Here is an 18,693-nt window from a genome sequence, read left to right as displayed (position 1 = left end):
ATTTACCATGACTGAATCACTACAAAATATGTCGGAGCACAGTATCAAAATTCGAATTGAATGACCCGGAACTTACGTTACCGGAACATCCGTTGCCATTTAGGGCTCTTTACAAAATGTAAAGACATGGTAAATATTATAAATTCAATTAAAATTGAGATAGTCGTGGATTTTTTTGTTCTATACACATATGTTTTATAAAATTGAATACAACTTTAAATTCATTCCATTTTATTTTGTGACACTTCAGCATGTGAAATGCACCTCTATATTTGGTTTGGGTGATCTACGTCCACATCTCTCCACCTATATGTCTGTCTATCATTGGGTCGTTCAAAAATTTAATATAAGGTTGCTTTCAGATGTAAACTATATAAAGTAGATCCCCCTCATTTAGATATGTATTGTTGTGGGACTAAAAGACAACTAAATACTCAACACAATTTCCATGAACAGCAACACGTTGTTAGCCTAACTTTCCATGTTACTGGGATATTTTGAAAATGTTGTTGAGATTTCTTTGTAAAGTTCCACTAAATATTTATTTATTTTTTCTTAAATTAAAAAAATCAAATTATTGCCCTTCAAACTGTAACCTAAACTACTCTTCTTTTACTCGTTGCGTATGGCGGCCGGTCGGCAATTAGCACGAAAATCTCATTCAGTGGCACCCCTGTTTTATGTTTTCTGATATTTGTTCAAGGTGGTCGCAGTTTTTCTTTATTTTCTATTGCTTTTAAGTTCACACAGCTACCAAAACTTGGCAAAAGACGAAAAATTTCGAAAGTATTATGGATAAGCAGGCACGGCAAGGAGCGAGGAAATTCGGGAGAAGTTTTGCATTTTTAAATGGCGTTCGTTTAAACGGTAACTGAAGCAGTCTACTTGTAAAAGCTCGCGGTTTAAATATATGACCGGCATGTCGGTCGGTTCCTTTCGAAACAAGCTTCGTCCCATGACAACATTTTAATACACAGTGTTCAGGATGGTATATAGCATACAAAGAGTTGATCTGGTTTTGCCTCTGGTGTTTATTCCTTATTGAATATTGTTTACTGCAATCTCTAATCTCCATAATTGAAATTAAGAAAGCAGTTATGTGACGGCACATTTTCGTGAATGCAAATCAAGAAAAAAATTCGGCATTTTAATAAGTAAGATTGATTTTCCTGTGTGATGTCTAGGAATTATCAATCTTGACACAACGTGGCCCAGAACAATGACATGACTTTCTGGTACCATAAGGCGTAAAAGTGAACACCGTCCCCATTCCAGTGCAATACGTCTTTGGAAATTTCAAACAAGTCATACATGGGGTATAAATTAGTTGCATTTTTTTCAACAATACATTTCCTAATCACAGATGCGCTGATTACATTTAGCTGCTTGATGAATTCGTTGCTCTTAACATCCCTCCATTTGACTGGTTGCTTTGAAGGATCGATATGCGGTGAATTCCAATATAATATTTTAGTTGTTTTTGGTATAACAGAGACAATGAGGTCAATGAACCAAGTAAAATCACGGGCAAAATCACGGGGCGTACGTTTCTGTGCCTCGTGTACATGTACAGCGTATATGTTAATAACATCTGGATAACCTGACAGCGGCCAATACTCGCGGAAATATACTTCTTGCGTTGTCACAGACTCTTGGCAATAAATCTGGCTAATATTCTTCAGCCTGATATCACAATCACCCTTCCAGAAGTTTCTTTTTGTGGTTATTTCGTGGTCCTTTGTGAATTCGGTTATTAACACTTCGATGTCTGTAGTGACGTTGAGATTTGGTGCTGTGCATCGAACCAGCTCTCCAGCACACCCACCACAGTCTCTCTTTGCCACTCTGATAGATTTAATATCCAAAGGAGGGCTAAAATAACTCAGAGTGGGTGTTCTTATACTTCTAGATTCACTTTTAAGTTCCTTGCACTTAAAAATCCCTTCACCCCGTTTCATAGCCGCCATATATTTCATCGATTGAGAATCACCAGTCTGTCCTATCTTCCTTATCTTTTTCCTTTTTAAACATGAACCAAGCTGAGCATCGCTCAGTAATTTTGGAAAAATGCACTCTTTGGGCAGCCATGTTTCGTTTACCCATTTTCCGTTTCCGAGAAACCTTTTGTTTTTTATCAAGTATTGCTGTAGAAAATCTAAACTACATATCTGCAACCGTCGAAAACGACCACTTGCTATGTGTCGATTGGAATTACGTGTCATCCACACATTGTCAAGTTTCACTCTCGGTCCATTGAAATCCAAATAAACGCAGTACGCTGTTATGGTAAAAAGTATAAAAAACATGCCACTTGCTACGCGCATGTTTGGTTGAAGGTGTTCTGCGCCCATCTTTAGGAGACTCCTTAAAATGAATGAAATTTAAAAATAAAGAAGCAAACTTCCTTAAAAGCTTTTTGAGCTTATGCTAATTTAACATTATTTTGAAATTATAATATTTATGTTTCGAATAATATTCAAAACAATAGTTCAATCCTTAACAATTGACGTTGATCATTTCACAGTAGTTTTATTTTTAAATACAAACAAAAAGGCTGCTCACCTGTAAATTATTAGGCCAATTAACATGCTCATAATATTTAACAATGCAATGACCCTATGGCCTAGATCATATCCCAATCATAAAAATGGCCCAGTCCAGTAACTGGACTAGATTGGGATCTGGCCTGTGATATATGCAGGCCCGTAGCCGGGGTGGGGGTGGGGGTGGGGGGCAGCCCCCCCCTGGAAATTGGGGTGCAAAAAAAATAATCGCAAAGGTAAAAAAAATAATTGCAAAGTTGGTATCAATTCTGTGAGAAAAGGCACTTATGGCCACTAGACAATCATTCAACAATCTGTTTACAAAGGTGTATTGTTTTTAGCCAACTCAGTTCATGCCAAAAAGCTCACCCTCCCTGAGGAAGCTATCCCCCAGGCCAATTGGCGTGTTGTGTTGAAAAAATGACTGTACTTATGGGAAAATGAACCCACAATTTCTGACTTCTGATTGACCAATAAATAACAGTTAAAATGCACTGGAATGCAGTATTATACATACAGTTTTTAAAAATTTTCCACACCGTGGGAGGGGGACACCCCCTGCCACCCCCTCCCCCCTCGGGGGCTTCGCCCCCTCGTGTCCGCTTACTGCCCCCCCCCCCTGGCATTTTGCTCAGGCTACGGCCCTGTCCACTCTGGGTAAAATTTGATCTAGATACATGAAGCTTTTATGGGAAAAGGTCCACTTTTTCAGAAAAAGAACCCCCTTTTGAAATTGCTGGCTACGGGCCTGTATATGTATATTGCATATGCCAATAAATCATGCAACACATGAACGTATAAGTAAGGGAGAACATAACGGACAACTGCTAAAAAAATTTAATATCTGGGCCTGCGGGCCCCACCAAAATCCACAAGAATTCTGTGTAAAAGCTCAAAATCTCTTTTCCGTCATGTCGCCCCCGCACAAAAACGAAGTAGATACTCCAGCGCAGTAGACTACTGCAATCATACTGCAAACATGCTTCAAATCTGCTTCGATGTGGGAGCTAATTAGCATATTTGAAACATGCTTCTATCATGCTGCTAATCTACTGCATTAATGCTCCTCCTCTGTACAACCCTATGTAATTTTTGAAGTAGAATTGCAGCAGGCTATACTGCATTTCTACTGCAAATATGCTCCACACCTCTACTGCGTTAATGCTTCTTTGCTACTTCGATACTACTGCATTTTCGTGCGGGGGCCATGTCTGCACATACAATACATCATACAGGAGAAGATAAACAAACCTGAATTTTTCTTACAAATACATCTTAACTTACTGAGATCTCATTTTCAATTCCTTCATCATAAAATTGTAATGCTGTACAGTGTAAAACAAAAATAGAAACCATGTTTAAGGTTACAGAGACGACAATATTTTCATTTAAAAGTTGTTCTTCGTTATGAAGGGAAATACGGTAGTATAGGTCTACACGTACCTTCAGACTGACCTCCAAATGAATACAGTTGTCGTAATTACTTTGTGTTTGTTTTTTCCCTCTACCGTGGGAACAAAGTTGATCACTCTCTAGTGCAGTTTAGTCCAGCTTTTGACCCCCACTTCGATATGTAGTTCCTCGTGTGTCAGTTTTTAAGAAATAAAACGGTTCTTATATACCTGTATATATAGCATTTATATAGCACTTCCGCGAATGAAGTCTCACGCTGGCATCTTTACTATATATATACTGGTACAATCTCGAATGTATGAATTTTAAATTATAAATACCTCAGCCACAGAAAAAAATGTAGAGATCATTCGGTCAGTCAGTAATTGATCTCGAGAAACGTAACATCACCGCTGTGTGTTAGTTGGGCCAACGTCAGAAAGAGGGGCGAAGTGGTGAAACTTCACATGTACGGCAGATGGAACCAGTAGGGCCTACAGAGTAACCCTGTAACGATTCTGAGGTTACTCAAATTAAAAATTTAAATGGCGTGAAATATAATTAGCATTTTGCTTCATTCTTCTGTAAATATGTCACCATTGAATGAATCGAATTAGACGGATGGGTCGTGTTAATGCTGGCGAGGGGGATTAGTGTGCATTATCGGAAAAAAGTTTTTCTCGCTATTTCCCACTACGCTTATTACGCGTGTGCAATACAGATCTGGCAGGTAACAAGCGTGTGCTTATGGATATTTTGAGTCAATCTAAGTTGGAAGAAATTTATCATCTGATGAACCTCGGTCCATTCCGTCTGATTGCTAGAGAAGAAAGCACTGCTCAGAATAAGCTCCAAGTTGATATTCAGGTTATTTAAGCTTAATTGTCAATTGTCCGCTTCTGCTAACCCCGACTTCTCCATAGAACACATGAAACCCTTCTTCTTGGTCTGTTCTAAGATCTAATCCGTTTATTAGATCTTAGGTCTGTTTGACATTATAATAACAAACCTATAATTGCCGTTAGGCCTGCTTGAATAGTATTGTATATATATATTCTGATATGGGGCACACGTATATGCCCGCAGCGCAATAAAGACTCAGTTAACAGTTAACGAAGGAAAATCTTATTTTTTGCTGCCCTAACTACTTATAAAATCTCTCAGGATTAATTAATTATTTATGTGCCGTGCTTAATTGAACGTAAAAGCATGAGGAATACAACGGAGGCTGCAATCACAGCGACATTAAGTGGACTGATGACAATTCATAAAGCTGTAGGTCGGGTGCGGGTCAAAAATGAACCCGGATACAACTTTGTTGAAATCACAGTATATTTAGGGATTTTCTTTCCGCTTTACTTCCCTTTGCAGATCAATTATAAATATGGTAAAGTGTCGGCAAATAATAATGAAAAGGAAATGTTATATTCAAAGAAAGGAAGTAGAATGGTTTCGTGACACCTGAGAGTCCGTTAATCGTTAAACTTCACCTGTCTCCATCGCTATTGTGAGAGTGTCTCAAAATCCAGAAACTTCCAGATCAGATTCTGGTTAACGGTCATAATTCTTTGAACGATTTCGGATGTGTTACACATATGTCTCTCGGATTAGGGTTAAAGTGTTGAAATTTCAAGGTAAATCAATCTTTAATTTTAGAAATATCTAACGCTAACTGTTTGCTCGGTGCCTTTTGAGAGACAAGTGGCGAACAAGATCTCATAAAACACTAGTATATGTATTGTAAGCGGTGCTTGCCCCTCGTGACAATATTCCGGGCCTAATATATATAGTTGCACAAATTTTAGATAAGTTTCAATTAACCTCTGAACCCCTAGGGCGCTGGTTTTGAGCATTTGCTTTAATTATTGACTAATATGTTTATGTAAGTTTATGTAATTTTGTAAGTGATTGGTTACATGTGTTCCCTCTGATCATAAATCTACCAGGGCGACAGATTGATTTTTCACAGAAATTAACAGATATGTCTCTAGATAAAAAGACAGCCATTTTGGTCTGATGTATAGTATTCCATTCTGATGAGCCGTAGGGGTCAAGGGTTTAATAAATTGAATTGAATTTAATAATTCTTTTTTAAAGAATTAAACGTTTGATTTTCTTTTCTTCAAAAAGAGTATTACTATTTTTTTATGTTTTGAATTCTATCTGTGTGTCATTTTAATAATAATAATAATAATAATAATAATAATAATAATAATTTTTAAAACGTGCTTATGTAGTGTTCACGTTGAATAGAAACTTCAAAAATAGCGACTATCTTTTGAGTAATTTTCGCAAATTGATTTTAAAGAATAATCAATCTTGGCACAACGTGGCCCAAAACAGTGATATGACTTTCTTGTACCAAATTGGTTCAAAGTGAACACCATCCCCATTCCAGTGCAATACGTCATTGGATATTTCATACAAGTCAAACATGGGGTATAAATTAGTTACATTTTTTTCAATTATATTTTTCCTAATCACAGATGCGCTGATTGCATTCAACTGCTTGATGAATTCATTGCTCGTAACATCCCTCCATTTGACTGGTTGCTTTGAAGGATCGACATGCGGTGAATTCCAATATAATATTTTAGTTGTTTTTGGTATAACAGAGACAATGAGGTCAATGAACCAAGTAAAATCACGGGCAAAGTCACGGGGCGTACGTTTCTGTGCCTCGTGCACATGTACAGCGTATATGTTAATGACATCTGGATAACCTGACAGCGGCCAATACTCGCGGAAATATACTTCTTGCGTTGTCACAGACTCTTGGCAATATATTTGGCTAATATTCCTCAGTCTGACATCACAATCACCATTCCTGGAATTTCTTTTTGTGGTAATTTCGTGGTCCTTTGTATATTCGGTTATTAACACTTCGATGTCTGTAGTGACGTTGAGATTTGGTGCTGTGCATCGAACCAGTTCTCCAGCACACCCACCACAGTCTCTGTTTGCCACTCTGATAGATTTGATGTCCAAAGGAGGGCTAAAATAATAAGGAGAGGGTGTTCTTATACTTCTAGATTCACTTTTAAGTTCCTTGCACTTAAAAATCCCTTCACCCTGTTTCATAGCCGCCATATATTTCATCGATTGAGAATCACCAGTCTGTCCTATCTTCCTTATCTTTTTCCATTTTAAACATGAACCAAGCTGAGCAGCGCTCAGTAATTTTGGAAAAATGCACTCTTTGGGCAGCCATGTTTCGTTTACCCATTTTCCGTTTCCGAGAAACCTTTTGTTTTTTATCAAGTATTGCTGCAGAAAATCTAAACTACACATCTGCAACTGTCGAAAACGATCACTTGCTATGTGTCGATTGGAATTACGTGTCATCCATACATTGTCAAGTTTCACTCTCGGTCCATTGAAATCCAAATAAACGCAGTACGCTGTTATGGCAAAAAGTATAAAAAACATGCCACTTGCTAGGCGCATGTTTAGTTGAAGGTGTTCTGCGCCCATCATTAGGAGACTCCTTAAATGAATGAAATTTAAAAATAAAGAAGCAAAGAGAAGCGCTTTCTTAAAAGCTTTTTGAGCTTATGCTAATTTAACATTATTTTGGAATTGTAATTTTTATGTTTCAAATAATATTCAAAACAATAGTTCAATCCTTAACAATTGACGTTGATCATTTCACAGTAGTTTTTTTTTTAAATACAAACAAAAAGGCTGCTCACCTGTAAATTATTAGGCCAATTAACATGCTCATAATATTTAACAATGCAATGACCCTATGGCCTAGATCATATCCCAATCATTAAATGGCCTAGTCCAGTAACTGGACTAGATTGGGATCTGACCTGTGATATATGTATATTGCATATGCCAATAAACCATGCAACACATGAACGTATAAGTAAGGGAGATCATAACGGACATTTGCTAAAAAAAATTCAATATCTGGACCTGCGGGCCCCACCAAAATCCACAAGAAATCTGTGTAAAAGCTGAAAATCTTTTTTCCGTCATGTCGCCATGTCAGCATATACAATACGTCATACAGGAGAAGATTAACAAAGCTGAATTTTTCTTCGTGCTGTACAGTGTAAAACACAAAAATAGAAACCATGTTTAAAGTTACAGAGACGACAATATTTTCATTTAAAAGTTGTTCTTCGTTCTGAAGGGAAATACGGTAGCATAGGCCTAGACGTACCTTCAGACTGACCTCCAAATGAATACAGTTGTCGGAATTACTTTGTGTTTGTTTTTTCCTCTACCGTGGGAACAAAGTTGATCACTCTCTAGTGCAGTTTAGTCCAGCTTTTGACCCCCACTCCGATATGTAGTTCCTAGTGTGTCAGTTTTTAAGAAATAAAACGGTTCTTATATACCTGTATATATAGCATTTATATAGCACTTCCGCGAATGAAGTCTCACACTGGCATCTTTACTATATACTGGTACAATCTCGAATGTATGAATTATAAATTATAAATACCTCAGCCACAGAAAAAAATGTAGAGATCATTCGGTCAGTCAGTAATTGATCTCGAGAAACGTAACATCACCGCTGTGTGTTAGTTGGGGCACTGTCAGAAAGAGGGGCGAAGTGGTGAAACTTCACATGTACGGCAGATGGAACCAGTAGGGCCTACAGAGTAACCCTGTAACGATTCTGAGGTTACTCAAATTAAAAATTTAAATGGCGTGAAATATAATTAGCATTTTGCTTCATTCTTCTGTAAATATGTCACCATTGAATGAATCGAATTAGACGGATGGGTCGTGTTAATGCTGGCGAGGGGGATTAGTGTGCATTATCGGAAAAAAGTTTTTCTCGCTATTTCCCACTACGCTTATTACGCTGCAATACAGATCTGGCAGGTAACAAGCGTGTGCTTATGGATATTTTGAGTCAATCTAAGTTGGAAGAAATTTATCATCTGATGAACCTCGGTCCATTCCGTCTGATTGCTAGGGAAGAAAGCACTGCTCAGAATAAGCTCCAAGTTGATATTCAGGTTATTTAAGCTTAATTGTCAATTGTCCGCTTCTGCTAACCCCGACTTCTCCATAGAACACATGAAACCCTTCTTCTTGGTCTGTTCTAAGATCTAATCCGTTTATTAGATCTTAGGTCTGTTTGACATTATAATAACAAACCTATAATTGCCGTTAGGCCTGCTTGAATAGTATTGTATATATATATTCTGATATGGGGCACACGTATATGCCCGCAGCGCAATAAAGACTCAGTTAACAGTTAACGAAGGAAAATATTATTTTTTGCTGCCCTAACTACTTATAAAATCTCTCAGGATTAATTAATTATTTATGTGCCGTGCTTAATTGAACGTAAAAGCATGAGGAATACAACGGAGGCTGCAATCACGGCGACATTAAGTGGACTGATGACAATTCATAATTAAAGCTGTAGGTCGGGTGCGGGTCAAAAATGAACCCATATACAACTTTGTTGAAATCACAGTATATTTAGGGATTTTCTTTCCGCTTTACTTCCCTTTGCAGATCAATTATAAATATGGTAAAGTGTCGGCAAATAATAATGAAAAGGAAATGTTATATTCAAAGAAAGGAAGTAGAATGGTTTCGTGACACCTGAGAGTCCGTTAATCGTTAAACTTCACCTGTCTCCATCGCTATTGTGAGAGTGTCTCAAAATCCAGAAACTTCCAGATCAGATTCTGGTTAACGGTCATAATTCTTTGAACGATTTTGGATGTGTTAGACGTATGTCTCTCGGATTAGGGTTATAGTGTTGAAATTTCAAGGTAAATTTATCTTTAATTTTAAAAAATATCTAACGCTAAATGTATGCTCGGTGCTTTTTGAGAGACTAGTGGCGAACAAGATCTCATAAGACACTAGTACATGTATTGTAAGCGGTTCTTGCCCCTCGTGACAATATTCCGGGCCTAATATATAGTTGCACAAATTTTAGATAAGTTTCAATTAACCTCTGAACCCCTAGGGCGCTGGTTTTGAGCATTTGCTTTAATAATTGAGTAATACGTTTATGTAAGTTTATTTAATTTTGTAAGTGATTGGTTACATGTGTTACCTCTCATCATAAATCTACCAGGGCGACAGATTGATTTTTCACAGAAATTCACAGATATGTCTCTAGATAAAAAGACAGCCATTTTGGTCTGATGTATAGTATTCCATTCTGATGAGCCGTAGGGCTCAAGGGTTTAATAAACTGAATTGAATTTAATAATTCTTTTTTAAAGAATTAAACGTTTGATTTTCTTTTCTTCAAAAAGAGTATTATTAAATTTTTATGTTTTGAATTCTATCTGTGTGTCATTTTACTTATAATAATAATAATAATAATAATAATAATAATAATAATAATAATAATAATTGTAAAAACGTGCTTATGTAGTGTTCACGTTAAATAGAAACTTCAAAAATAGCGACTATCTTTTGAGTAATTTTCGCAAATTGATTTTAAAGAATAATCAATCTTGGCACAACGTGGCCCAAAACAGTGATATGACTTTCTTGTACCATATTGGTTCAAAGTGAACACCATCCCTATTCCAGTGCAATACGTCTTTTGAAATTTCATACAAGTCAAACATGGGGTATAAATTAGTTGCATTTTTTTCAATTATATATTTCCTAATCACAGATGCGCTGATTGCATTCAACTGCTTGATGAATCCATTGCTCGTAACATCCCTCCATTTGGCTGGTTGCTTTGAAGGATCGACATGCGGTGAATTCCAATATAATATTTTAGTTGTTTTTGGTATAACAGAGACAATGAGGTCAATGAACCAAGTAAAATCACGGGCAAAATCACGGGGCGTACGTTTCTGTGCCTCGTGTACATGTACAGCGTATATGTTTATAACATCTGGATAACCTGACAGCGGCCAATACTCGCGGAAATACACTTCTTGCGTTGTCATAGACTCTTGGCAATGTATTCGGCTAATATTCCTCAGTCTAATGTCACAATCACCTTTCCAGGCATTTCTTTTTGTGGTAATTTCGTGGTCCTTTGTATATTCAGTTATTAACACTTCGATGTCTGTAGTGACGTTGAGATTTGGTGCTGTGCATCGAACCAGCTCTCCAGCACACCCACCACAGTCTCTGTTTGCCACTCTGATAGATTTAATGTTCAAAGGCGGGCTAAAATAATTAGGAGAGGGTGTTCTTATACCTGAATTTTCGCGTTTAAGTACATGTACATTACGCGTAAATAATCCTTCACCCCCATGTAAAACTCCCGTGTACCTCATCGATTGAGAGTCTCCAGTCTGTCCTATCTTCCTTATTTTTTTACTTTTTAAACATGAACCCAGCTGAGAAGGGCTCAGTAACTTTGGCATGATACAGTCTTTCGGCAGCCATGTCCCATTTATCCATTTCCCATTTCCAAGAAACCTCTCGTTTTTCAGTAGGTATCGCTGTAGAAAATCTAAATTACACACCTGCATTTGTTGAACGTGACCATTTGCTTTCTGTGTGTTTCTACTATGAATACTTGCCAACCATACATTATCAAGTTTCGCTCGGTGTCCATTGAATTCCATATAAAAGCACAGCGCTATTATGCCTAAGAGTATAAGAAATACACCGCTTGTGAGTCGCAGGCTTGGTCGAATTTGTTCTGCACTCATCCTTTGGGGAGATCTAAAAGTAAATAAAATGTTAAAATTAGGTAGGGTAGACAGAAGCATGACCTTAACATTTAAACATATTTTGCACCATTGGATATTCACTTGCATTTAAATATTTGTCAGTCACTACCGGCACATCGTCATCATCATCTAAATAATAATTAGATAATAATAATAAAATTAATAATAATATTTATTTACAACTAAAATTTTGATGGCATATTTATGATATTGATATTTTAATTATAAGAAAGGCATTACAGTCATTTAAAGATATATATTATAAAATATATTCTCAAGAACTGCATTTCAATTGAGAATTGAAAAATAAATTTGATAAAATCAGAAAATTACTTAAAATTTGACAGTGCCATAGGAAAACAAGTCATTGGAGATATCATTGTTTTTAATTTTGGTGCTTTTGGGCACTCTATTTGATCGCCAGTGGGAGTTGAGGAGGGGCTTCCATTTCGATAGGGCCAACTAATAAATTGCCCCCTTAGGGCCTACCACAGTATCTGTACTGGTGGTTTTAAATTACAACAGGAAACGTATTCATTTATAATTTGTTGGTTTGGACGATTACTATATAATGAAATACGTTATGTTAACTATTTCACAAACAGTAATGTATAGGCAATGAGCAATTTTTTCATAATAAGTAAAGTTTTAATGAAAGCACGATATAATATCTTTACCCTACCAGCAAGACACGTATACGGCGCTAGACAGGGACAAGCGTTGGGCTTTAGCTTCAACGTGACTTAAAAATAGCCCACATTCCATTACAAAGAATTGTCCAAGTCAAAGCAAATAAAAAAGTCCATCAAAATTTCCATAAGGCTTGGACCTACTTTCAGTACAAAGGAAAATTTTACCAACAGACCTATGGAGCAGCAATGGGTTCCCCCCTGTCACCAGTCATAGCTAATATCTTCATGGAAGAATTTGAAATGAAAGCACTCCAAACAACACCCAACCCACCTAAGTTCTGGGGAAGATATGTTGATGACACAGGAGTCGTATCCAAGAAGACGCATGTGCAGGCACTGTTTGAACACATTAATGCACAACACCAAAGCATACACTTCACAATAGAAGAAGAAAATGTAGAAGGTTCTCTGCCAATGCTAGATGTAAAGATGACCAAAGACAAAGAACGGATTAAAACCACAGTGTACAGGAAAGCCACGAACACAGATCACTACTTACAGTGGTCGTCTCATCATCCAACCTCGCAAAAACTTAGTGTACCAGCTTCACTTTTCCACCGATGTGAGACCGTGATATCCGATACAGAAGACAAACAAACAGAAAGGAAGAAGATTGAAAAAGACCTGTTAGCATGTGGATATCCAAAATGGGCACTAAAACAAGGGGAAAAAAGAGGCAAGAACAGACATGACAAAGAAAAAGATGCAATGGGCCTCATTGAGGGTGCAAAGCAAAGTATAGTGTTACCATACTGCCAAGGTCTGTCAGAAAAACTAAGCCGGGTTTATAAAAAATATAACATCAAACTCCACCATAAGCCAGGTTGGACGCTGAGACAAGCACTAGTGAAGCCCAAGGATCCTCTAACCCAAGGAGAGCAATGTGGTGTGATATATTCAGTCAAATGTGGAACCTGCCAAGGAGAATACATTGGCGAGACAGGAAGACCATTAGCCACAAGAATGAAAGAACACAAAGACTCAGTGGCCAAAAACAACTGGAAATCAGCCCTTGGAGAACATACCTGCAAACATCCAGGTCACCACATAGACTTTGACAGCCTGAAAGTGATAGACAGGGAAAACTGGACATTCCAAAGAAAAATAGCAGAAGCTGTACACATCAGGACCAAACAACCAGACCTGAACAGACAGGGGGGGTATGATTTACCAGCTATCTACCTCACGGTGCTCCAGAGGGATGCAGAGGAGCCCCGGGGGGAGCAAGTAACAGTTACAACACAAGGCCAGTGATTAGGGGCAATTGACCTGGATTTTCATTCCAGGTGAAATGACCCTAGTCATTTACTCCCTGATGATGGTGACTGACAGTCACAGAAATATTGGAGGTAATACCCACATATTTTACAAGCTCTTGATAAAAAGAAAAACAGTAATTTTAATTTCTCATTGACCTATGTGAATTACTGTCCAAATGTTTAATTAGTGAGTCTCCTCTTGGGCAATGGTGCATTGTCCAATTTTAACTTTCCGGCATCTTGTGGAGAGAATCTGGAAGAGAATAAGAATGTTTTTATCACAAACTACTATAAATGACAATTGCCTTTTTTACTTCTACTTGGACATTTGAGCCACAGGTAAGCCTTATCAAATGCATCTCAAGATTCTACCTGTCAGGTAGATTTTCCCTCTAGTTAAATTTACTTCCCTTGTTAGGCATGGACTTTCTAGATCATTATCAGCCAGGTAACTAAGCCGTCTGGCCCTTTGATGATTTGATAAAGCCAGCTAGGTGCTATCCAAAGGCATGTCTCAGGATTATTTCAAAGATTTCAAGCACCTGATAACAAGATAATGCAATGTAGCAAGGCAATTACAGAGGTGAGACTATTATCACAAATGTGATCAAGATCTACTTTTATGACCATTACCCGAGTACATATAATCATGAACTTTGCATGTGTACTTGTCCACATATACACTTTCACTATAAGACCAATGAGGGTGTTTGTCAATCGTCTTTATTCTGTTTAGGGAATCCCATTTTAAAATGAAATACTAATAATTTTTATTCTCAAACTGGAGCAGACTTTAGCCGGTCATGTGAATATACATATATACTTCAGAGTAGAGTTAATGTCAACTTTGATAAAAGGATATTAAAAGGCCCACAGGTGCGTTTTTGTGTGTCACAATTGCATGGGTGGTGCCATATTGCAATGATAGCCCATATTAAGAGTTAAAAAAATAATAATTATCATTCTCAGACTGGAGCTGACTGGAGCCGGTAATGTGTAAATATATATATATACTTTCGAGCAGTGTTAATGTCAACTTTGATAAAGGGATATTTAAAGAATCACAGTTGCGTTTTTGTGTGTAACAATTGCATGTGTGGTGTCATATTGCTATGATAGCCCATATTGAGAGTCAAAAAAATAATAATTATCATTTTCAGACCAGAGCTGACTGTAGCCAGTAATGTGTAAATATATATATACTTTAGAGCAGTGTTAATGTCAACTTTGATAAAAGGATATTAAAAGGATCACAGGTGCGTTTTTGTGTGTCATAATTGCATGTGTGGTGCCATATTGCACTGATAGCCCATATTGAGAGTTACAAAAATAATAATTATCATTCTCAGACCGGAGCTGACTGTAGCCGGTAATGTGTAAATATATATATACTTCAGAGCAGTGTTAATGTCAACTTTGATAAAAGGATATTAAAAGGATCACAGGTGCGTTTTTGTGTGTCACAATTGCATGTGTGGTGCCATGTTGCAACGAGAGCCCATATTAAGAGTTAAAAATATTAATTATCATTCCATAATTCGGGCTCACTTAAGCAAGTAACATAAACCTATACATATAGTACACAGCGGTGTTGATGCCACCTTTATCTAAACCACACGTAAAAAATACCAGACCTAAAACGATGTCGGCGAGTCGAATAAATCGGAGAGGAATTGCGTCATTTTAATTCAAAACACGATTTGAGGTTGAATTATTGCCGCATCTAAGGCTAATTCTTTACATAGAGGTAAAATTTCGAGACTAGAAATATTTTTCTATCGGATCATAGCTAAAGACAAGTATTCGACACCGCAGTTGTACAATTTTAAACACTCATTTTACGGCAACAAACACGATTGCCTTCACCATATTGGGCATTTTGAATTCCTCCATGAACAAACATACCTTATTCTCATCTAGCATCCAAAATAGCAAAAGAAATTGTACTTACATTCTATCTCTATAAGTGTCTTGACTCATCCACCCGAACGTTTTCCTCGCGTTATCACCAGCTACCTGTCCAAATGACACAAAAAGTCATCAACAGCCACGATATGCTCGCTACCTGTACGGGAGGTCACGTGATCCGAACGCACATCGTTTCGCGAAGAGCTCGCGCTAAGCCGATTATCCTTTGATCTTTCTCCGCGTTACTTGTCCTTCTCTATTTAGGTCCAAGCATAAGGTCAGCTTGGCGCCTGGGTGGTTACTTAGCCATAGTAATTCCGCCATGCAAATTGAATATCATATTATTTTGCAGAAAAGGAACCCGCCATGATTTGTTAAGATGTCATTAAAAAGTGACAATGACATGTGGAGAGGGCGCCTGCGTGAAATTTTAACAATTATTCATTTTTTCTATTAATTATCTATTTATCATTAGATTTTTGCATCAACTAAAAAGAAATGGACTCATCAAATCTACCACTGAATAATATAATTGTGCACATCATCTTTCGATGCAAAGATTTCTGAAAATGTTTTAAATGATTGCAACTTTTTCCAGGAAAAGGAGGGAAAAAAGAATAAAACACTACCAGTAGTGATCGTTTACTTACCCTTTACTAACCTCCTCTCTGTGGTGATAACAATGTAGCTGATATACAGACGTCTTTGCGGATTCTTGTAAAATTATAGAGGACAACCACCCTCACCCGACTCTCCGACGTCAATGTAATGAGATGGAATAAATCTCGCAGTTCGGCGTTGTCGATTTCTTTTTCGTTCCACCGCCGATGCCAAGACAAAAAATATTTAAACTACGTAAACGCAATCCAAAGGCGAAATCCACTGTGTAGCTAAAAAGATGCTTCACAAAGGGTGTATACTAAATTAAAGAGAATCCTTGGACGCATGACCTTATCTCTTGGTCTGCCTCCCTTTCCCCAGGCTTATTTATGGCCATTACACATGTAGGGTATTTCTGGTAAATCGGTATGTGACATTCTTATCGGCGTGTAAAGGTCCACTGACGGCAAGAGATAAACTCACTCATTTACACATTATGTTTATATAACCAGTCAGCATTCAGTTTGCTTCAGTCTCGAATGAATATTTATCATCCCCTGTAATAGGTCGCTTTATCTATGGCAACTTTTTAAAAATTTTACTTTGATAACTTAAAGATTTAGACATTACCTCACAAGTTTGTCAATATATTGACGTACATATTTTTTCTTACCTTTATGACGCCATCAATTAACTTACAACAAAAAAGTTTGACATTATAGTCCATTAATTTTAACTATAAGAATTGATATACCGTCACACATGCCAAAACAAGATGCAATCTCAATTTCTTGTAACTACTACTAATTAATTCCTGTAACAAATGAAAAACATAAATACCAAACAAGGTACAATGACTTTCTCCTTATCTATAATAAAATGAACTATACACACATACACAAATCTTGTAGTGCATGTATAGCTACGACCAAATCTTGTTTCGATCAACAGTCTCGTCTTTAGTCACGTTTGCACGACCTTTAGCCTGCAACAGTCGTTTACTTTTCCGTTGATCTTTGAAATTTAACAAATCCCATTAGATTTTATTAATGTGTTGGTAGTGTCACCTGATACACAGCAAGCTTCCACCATTTAACTTTTGTACGTGCCTGAGAGTTAAACAGTACCGGTTCACTTCAGTAGACCTGCAAAATGTACCCGTCATATGTGTCTGCAATATGCAACGTCAACAGTTATTAGTACAATTGAAACCTTCCTTGATAATATCAGTTGCTTCCATATGGTTTTCTTTTCAATGAGATGTGAATATTATTCTCATCCAGGTAAGCAAATGAGTCTTTGCAATCTACTACTGTAAGATTCCTGATCACAGATAACGATCGGCAGTTAAGGCCGATTTTATCTCTTAACCAGGTGTGCAGCAGCTAATTACAAAAGCCTGTAAAGGAAATCAACCAGGTAAATAACTCATCCTCACTGACACAAGTGGTCAGGCACTGTGAAGTATGATATCTTCGGATAAAGCCTGCCAACTTTTACATAGAAGTCAATGCGATCTGCCATGTTGCCCGATTTGTTTTACCCCAGATGCCGGTTGCTAAGGTAAAGTGCCCGGATGACCGACTGTCCCTATACCTGATAAGTAGAACTGATATAACTGATAAGAAGAAACTCTCACTTATTATCTTTTGCATTGCAATTAGTATTTAAATGAGTTGCTGCCACTGTGGCATGCAGGTACTGTACATGTAGATTCCCTTGTAGATAATGTGTATAAATGCTGAATGTTTGGACCTAATAAAGAGTTGGGACTGAATATGTGAGTTTGTGGTTATATTCCCTCTCCCATGCATCAGTGACAAGTGAAATATTAGAAGAACCTGGGTAGGGTGGAGCATGGACCCCTACAGGCGTGTGATTTGTTGCCGAGATATCCTCATAACCATATCACTCTGCTGTCATTTGAAGTAGTTCTTACGTAATGAGGGATTTTTATAGGCAAGGATGTATATTAAAAAAAAAAAAAAAATGGTAGCCATCTTGAATACTGAAAGCTGTCCAAAGTCGCCAAGGTGACAACTAAATAAGATTTGCTCTACTAGTCCATATGAAGCTGATATATTGATGTTGTTATACTTTTTCTTCAAGATTGTGAATTTGTTTTGAAAAATCATAACAAGATGCAGGGTCCAATTTACCCCCAGCCAAATGGTCCAACTAGCCCCAGGTGCACATTGTGTTTTATTATGATGAAATGCAACCATTTTTTGTACTAGAATAAGCTCCGTTTTGATTTGATGCCATGTACGCATCCTTTATACTATCACAGGGCTATGACAGTAGCTTCTAAAATATCTTTAACAAAGTTACTTTCAGATGCAGAAAACTTTAATTTAATGCATACCATCATGTACCTAGATCCGCCCTTTTTGCTGAGAAAAGGTCCACTTTGGATAAAATTTGATCTAGGTACATGATGGTATAATGGTAAAAGGTCCACTTTTTCAGAAAACGAACCCCTCCCCCCCCCCCATTTGAAATTGCTGGCTACAGGCCTGTTGATATTCGTATTAAACAAAAAAATTTATCTACGTTCATTAAGGTTTCATGATAAAAGGTCCAATTTTTCAGAAAAAGAACCCCCCTTTTGTGATTGCAGGCTACGGGCCTGTGCAGCCATGGCTGCTGCAAATAGTATCAC

General features: G+C 37.3%; 1 protein-coding gene across 7 annotated transcripts; it reads right to left on the bottom strand.

Annotated features, from left to right (window-relative positions):
* Positions 1 to 956: 956 nt before the first annotated feature.
* LOC106172649 (uncharacterized) lies at positions 957 to 17,621 on the bottom strand. Of its 7 annotated transcripts, XR_015332755.1 has the most exons (5): positions 16,082 to 17,570; positions 15,475 to 15,539; positions 13,680 to 13,776; positions 3,987 to 11,564; positions 958 to 2,364 (listed from the first exon to the last, which is right to left on the bottom strand). XR_015332755.1 is itself a non-coding variant. In XM_087003766.1 (3 exons), exons 2-3 carry the CDS (start codon positions 15,501 to 15,503, stop codon positions 10,379 to 10,381), a joined length of 1,215 nt encoding a protein of 404 aa, XP_086859892.1. In that variant the 5' UTR covers positions 15,504 to 15,539; positions 16,082 to 17,554; the 3' UTR covers positions 9,890 to 10,378. The 7 variants fall into 7 exon arrangements, 1 of the variants encoding a protein (XP_086859892.1); XR_015332756.1 differs by lacking the exons at positions 15,475 to 15,539; positions 16,082 to 17,570 and adding an exon at positions 13,896 to 15,468 and having other exon boundaries at positions 957 to 2,364; XR_015332750.1 differs by lacking the exons at positions 13,680 to 13,776; positions 15,475 to 15,539 and having other exon boundaries at positions 965 to 2,364; positions 3,987 to 7,422; positions 8,107 to 11,564; positions 16,082 to 17,567.
* Positions 17,622 to 18,693: the final 1,072 nt, after the last annotated feature.

This window comes from Lingula anatina, chromosome 1, assembly GCF_051362555.1.
Source record: "Lingula anatina isolate TDL-2025a chromosome 1, LinAna3.0, whole genome shotgun sequence".
Taxonomy (NCBI): Eukaryota; Metazoa; Brachiopoda; class Lingulata; order Lingulida; family Lingulidae; genus Lingula; species Lingula anatina.
This window is presented reverse-complemented; position numbering and strand designations above follow the sequence as displayed.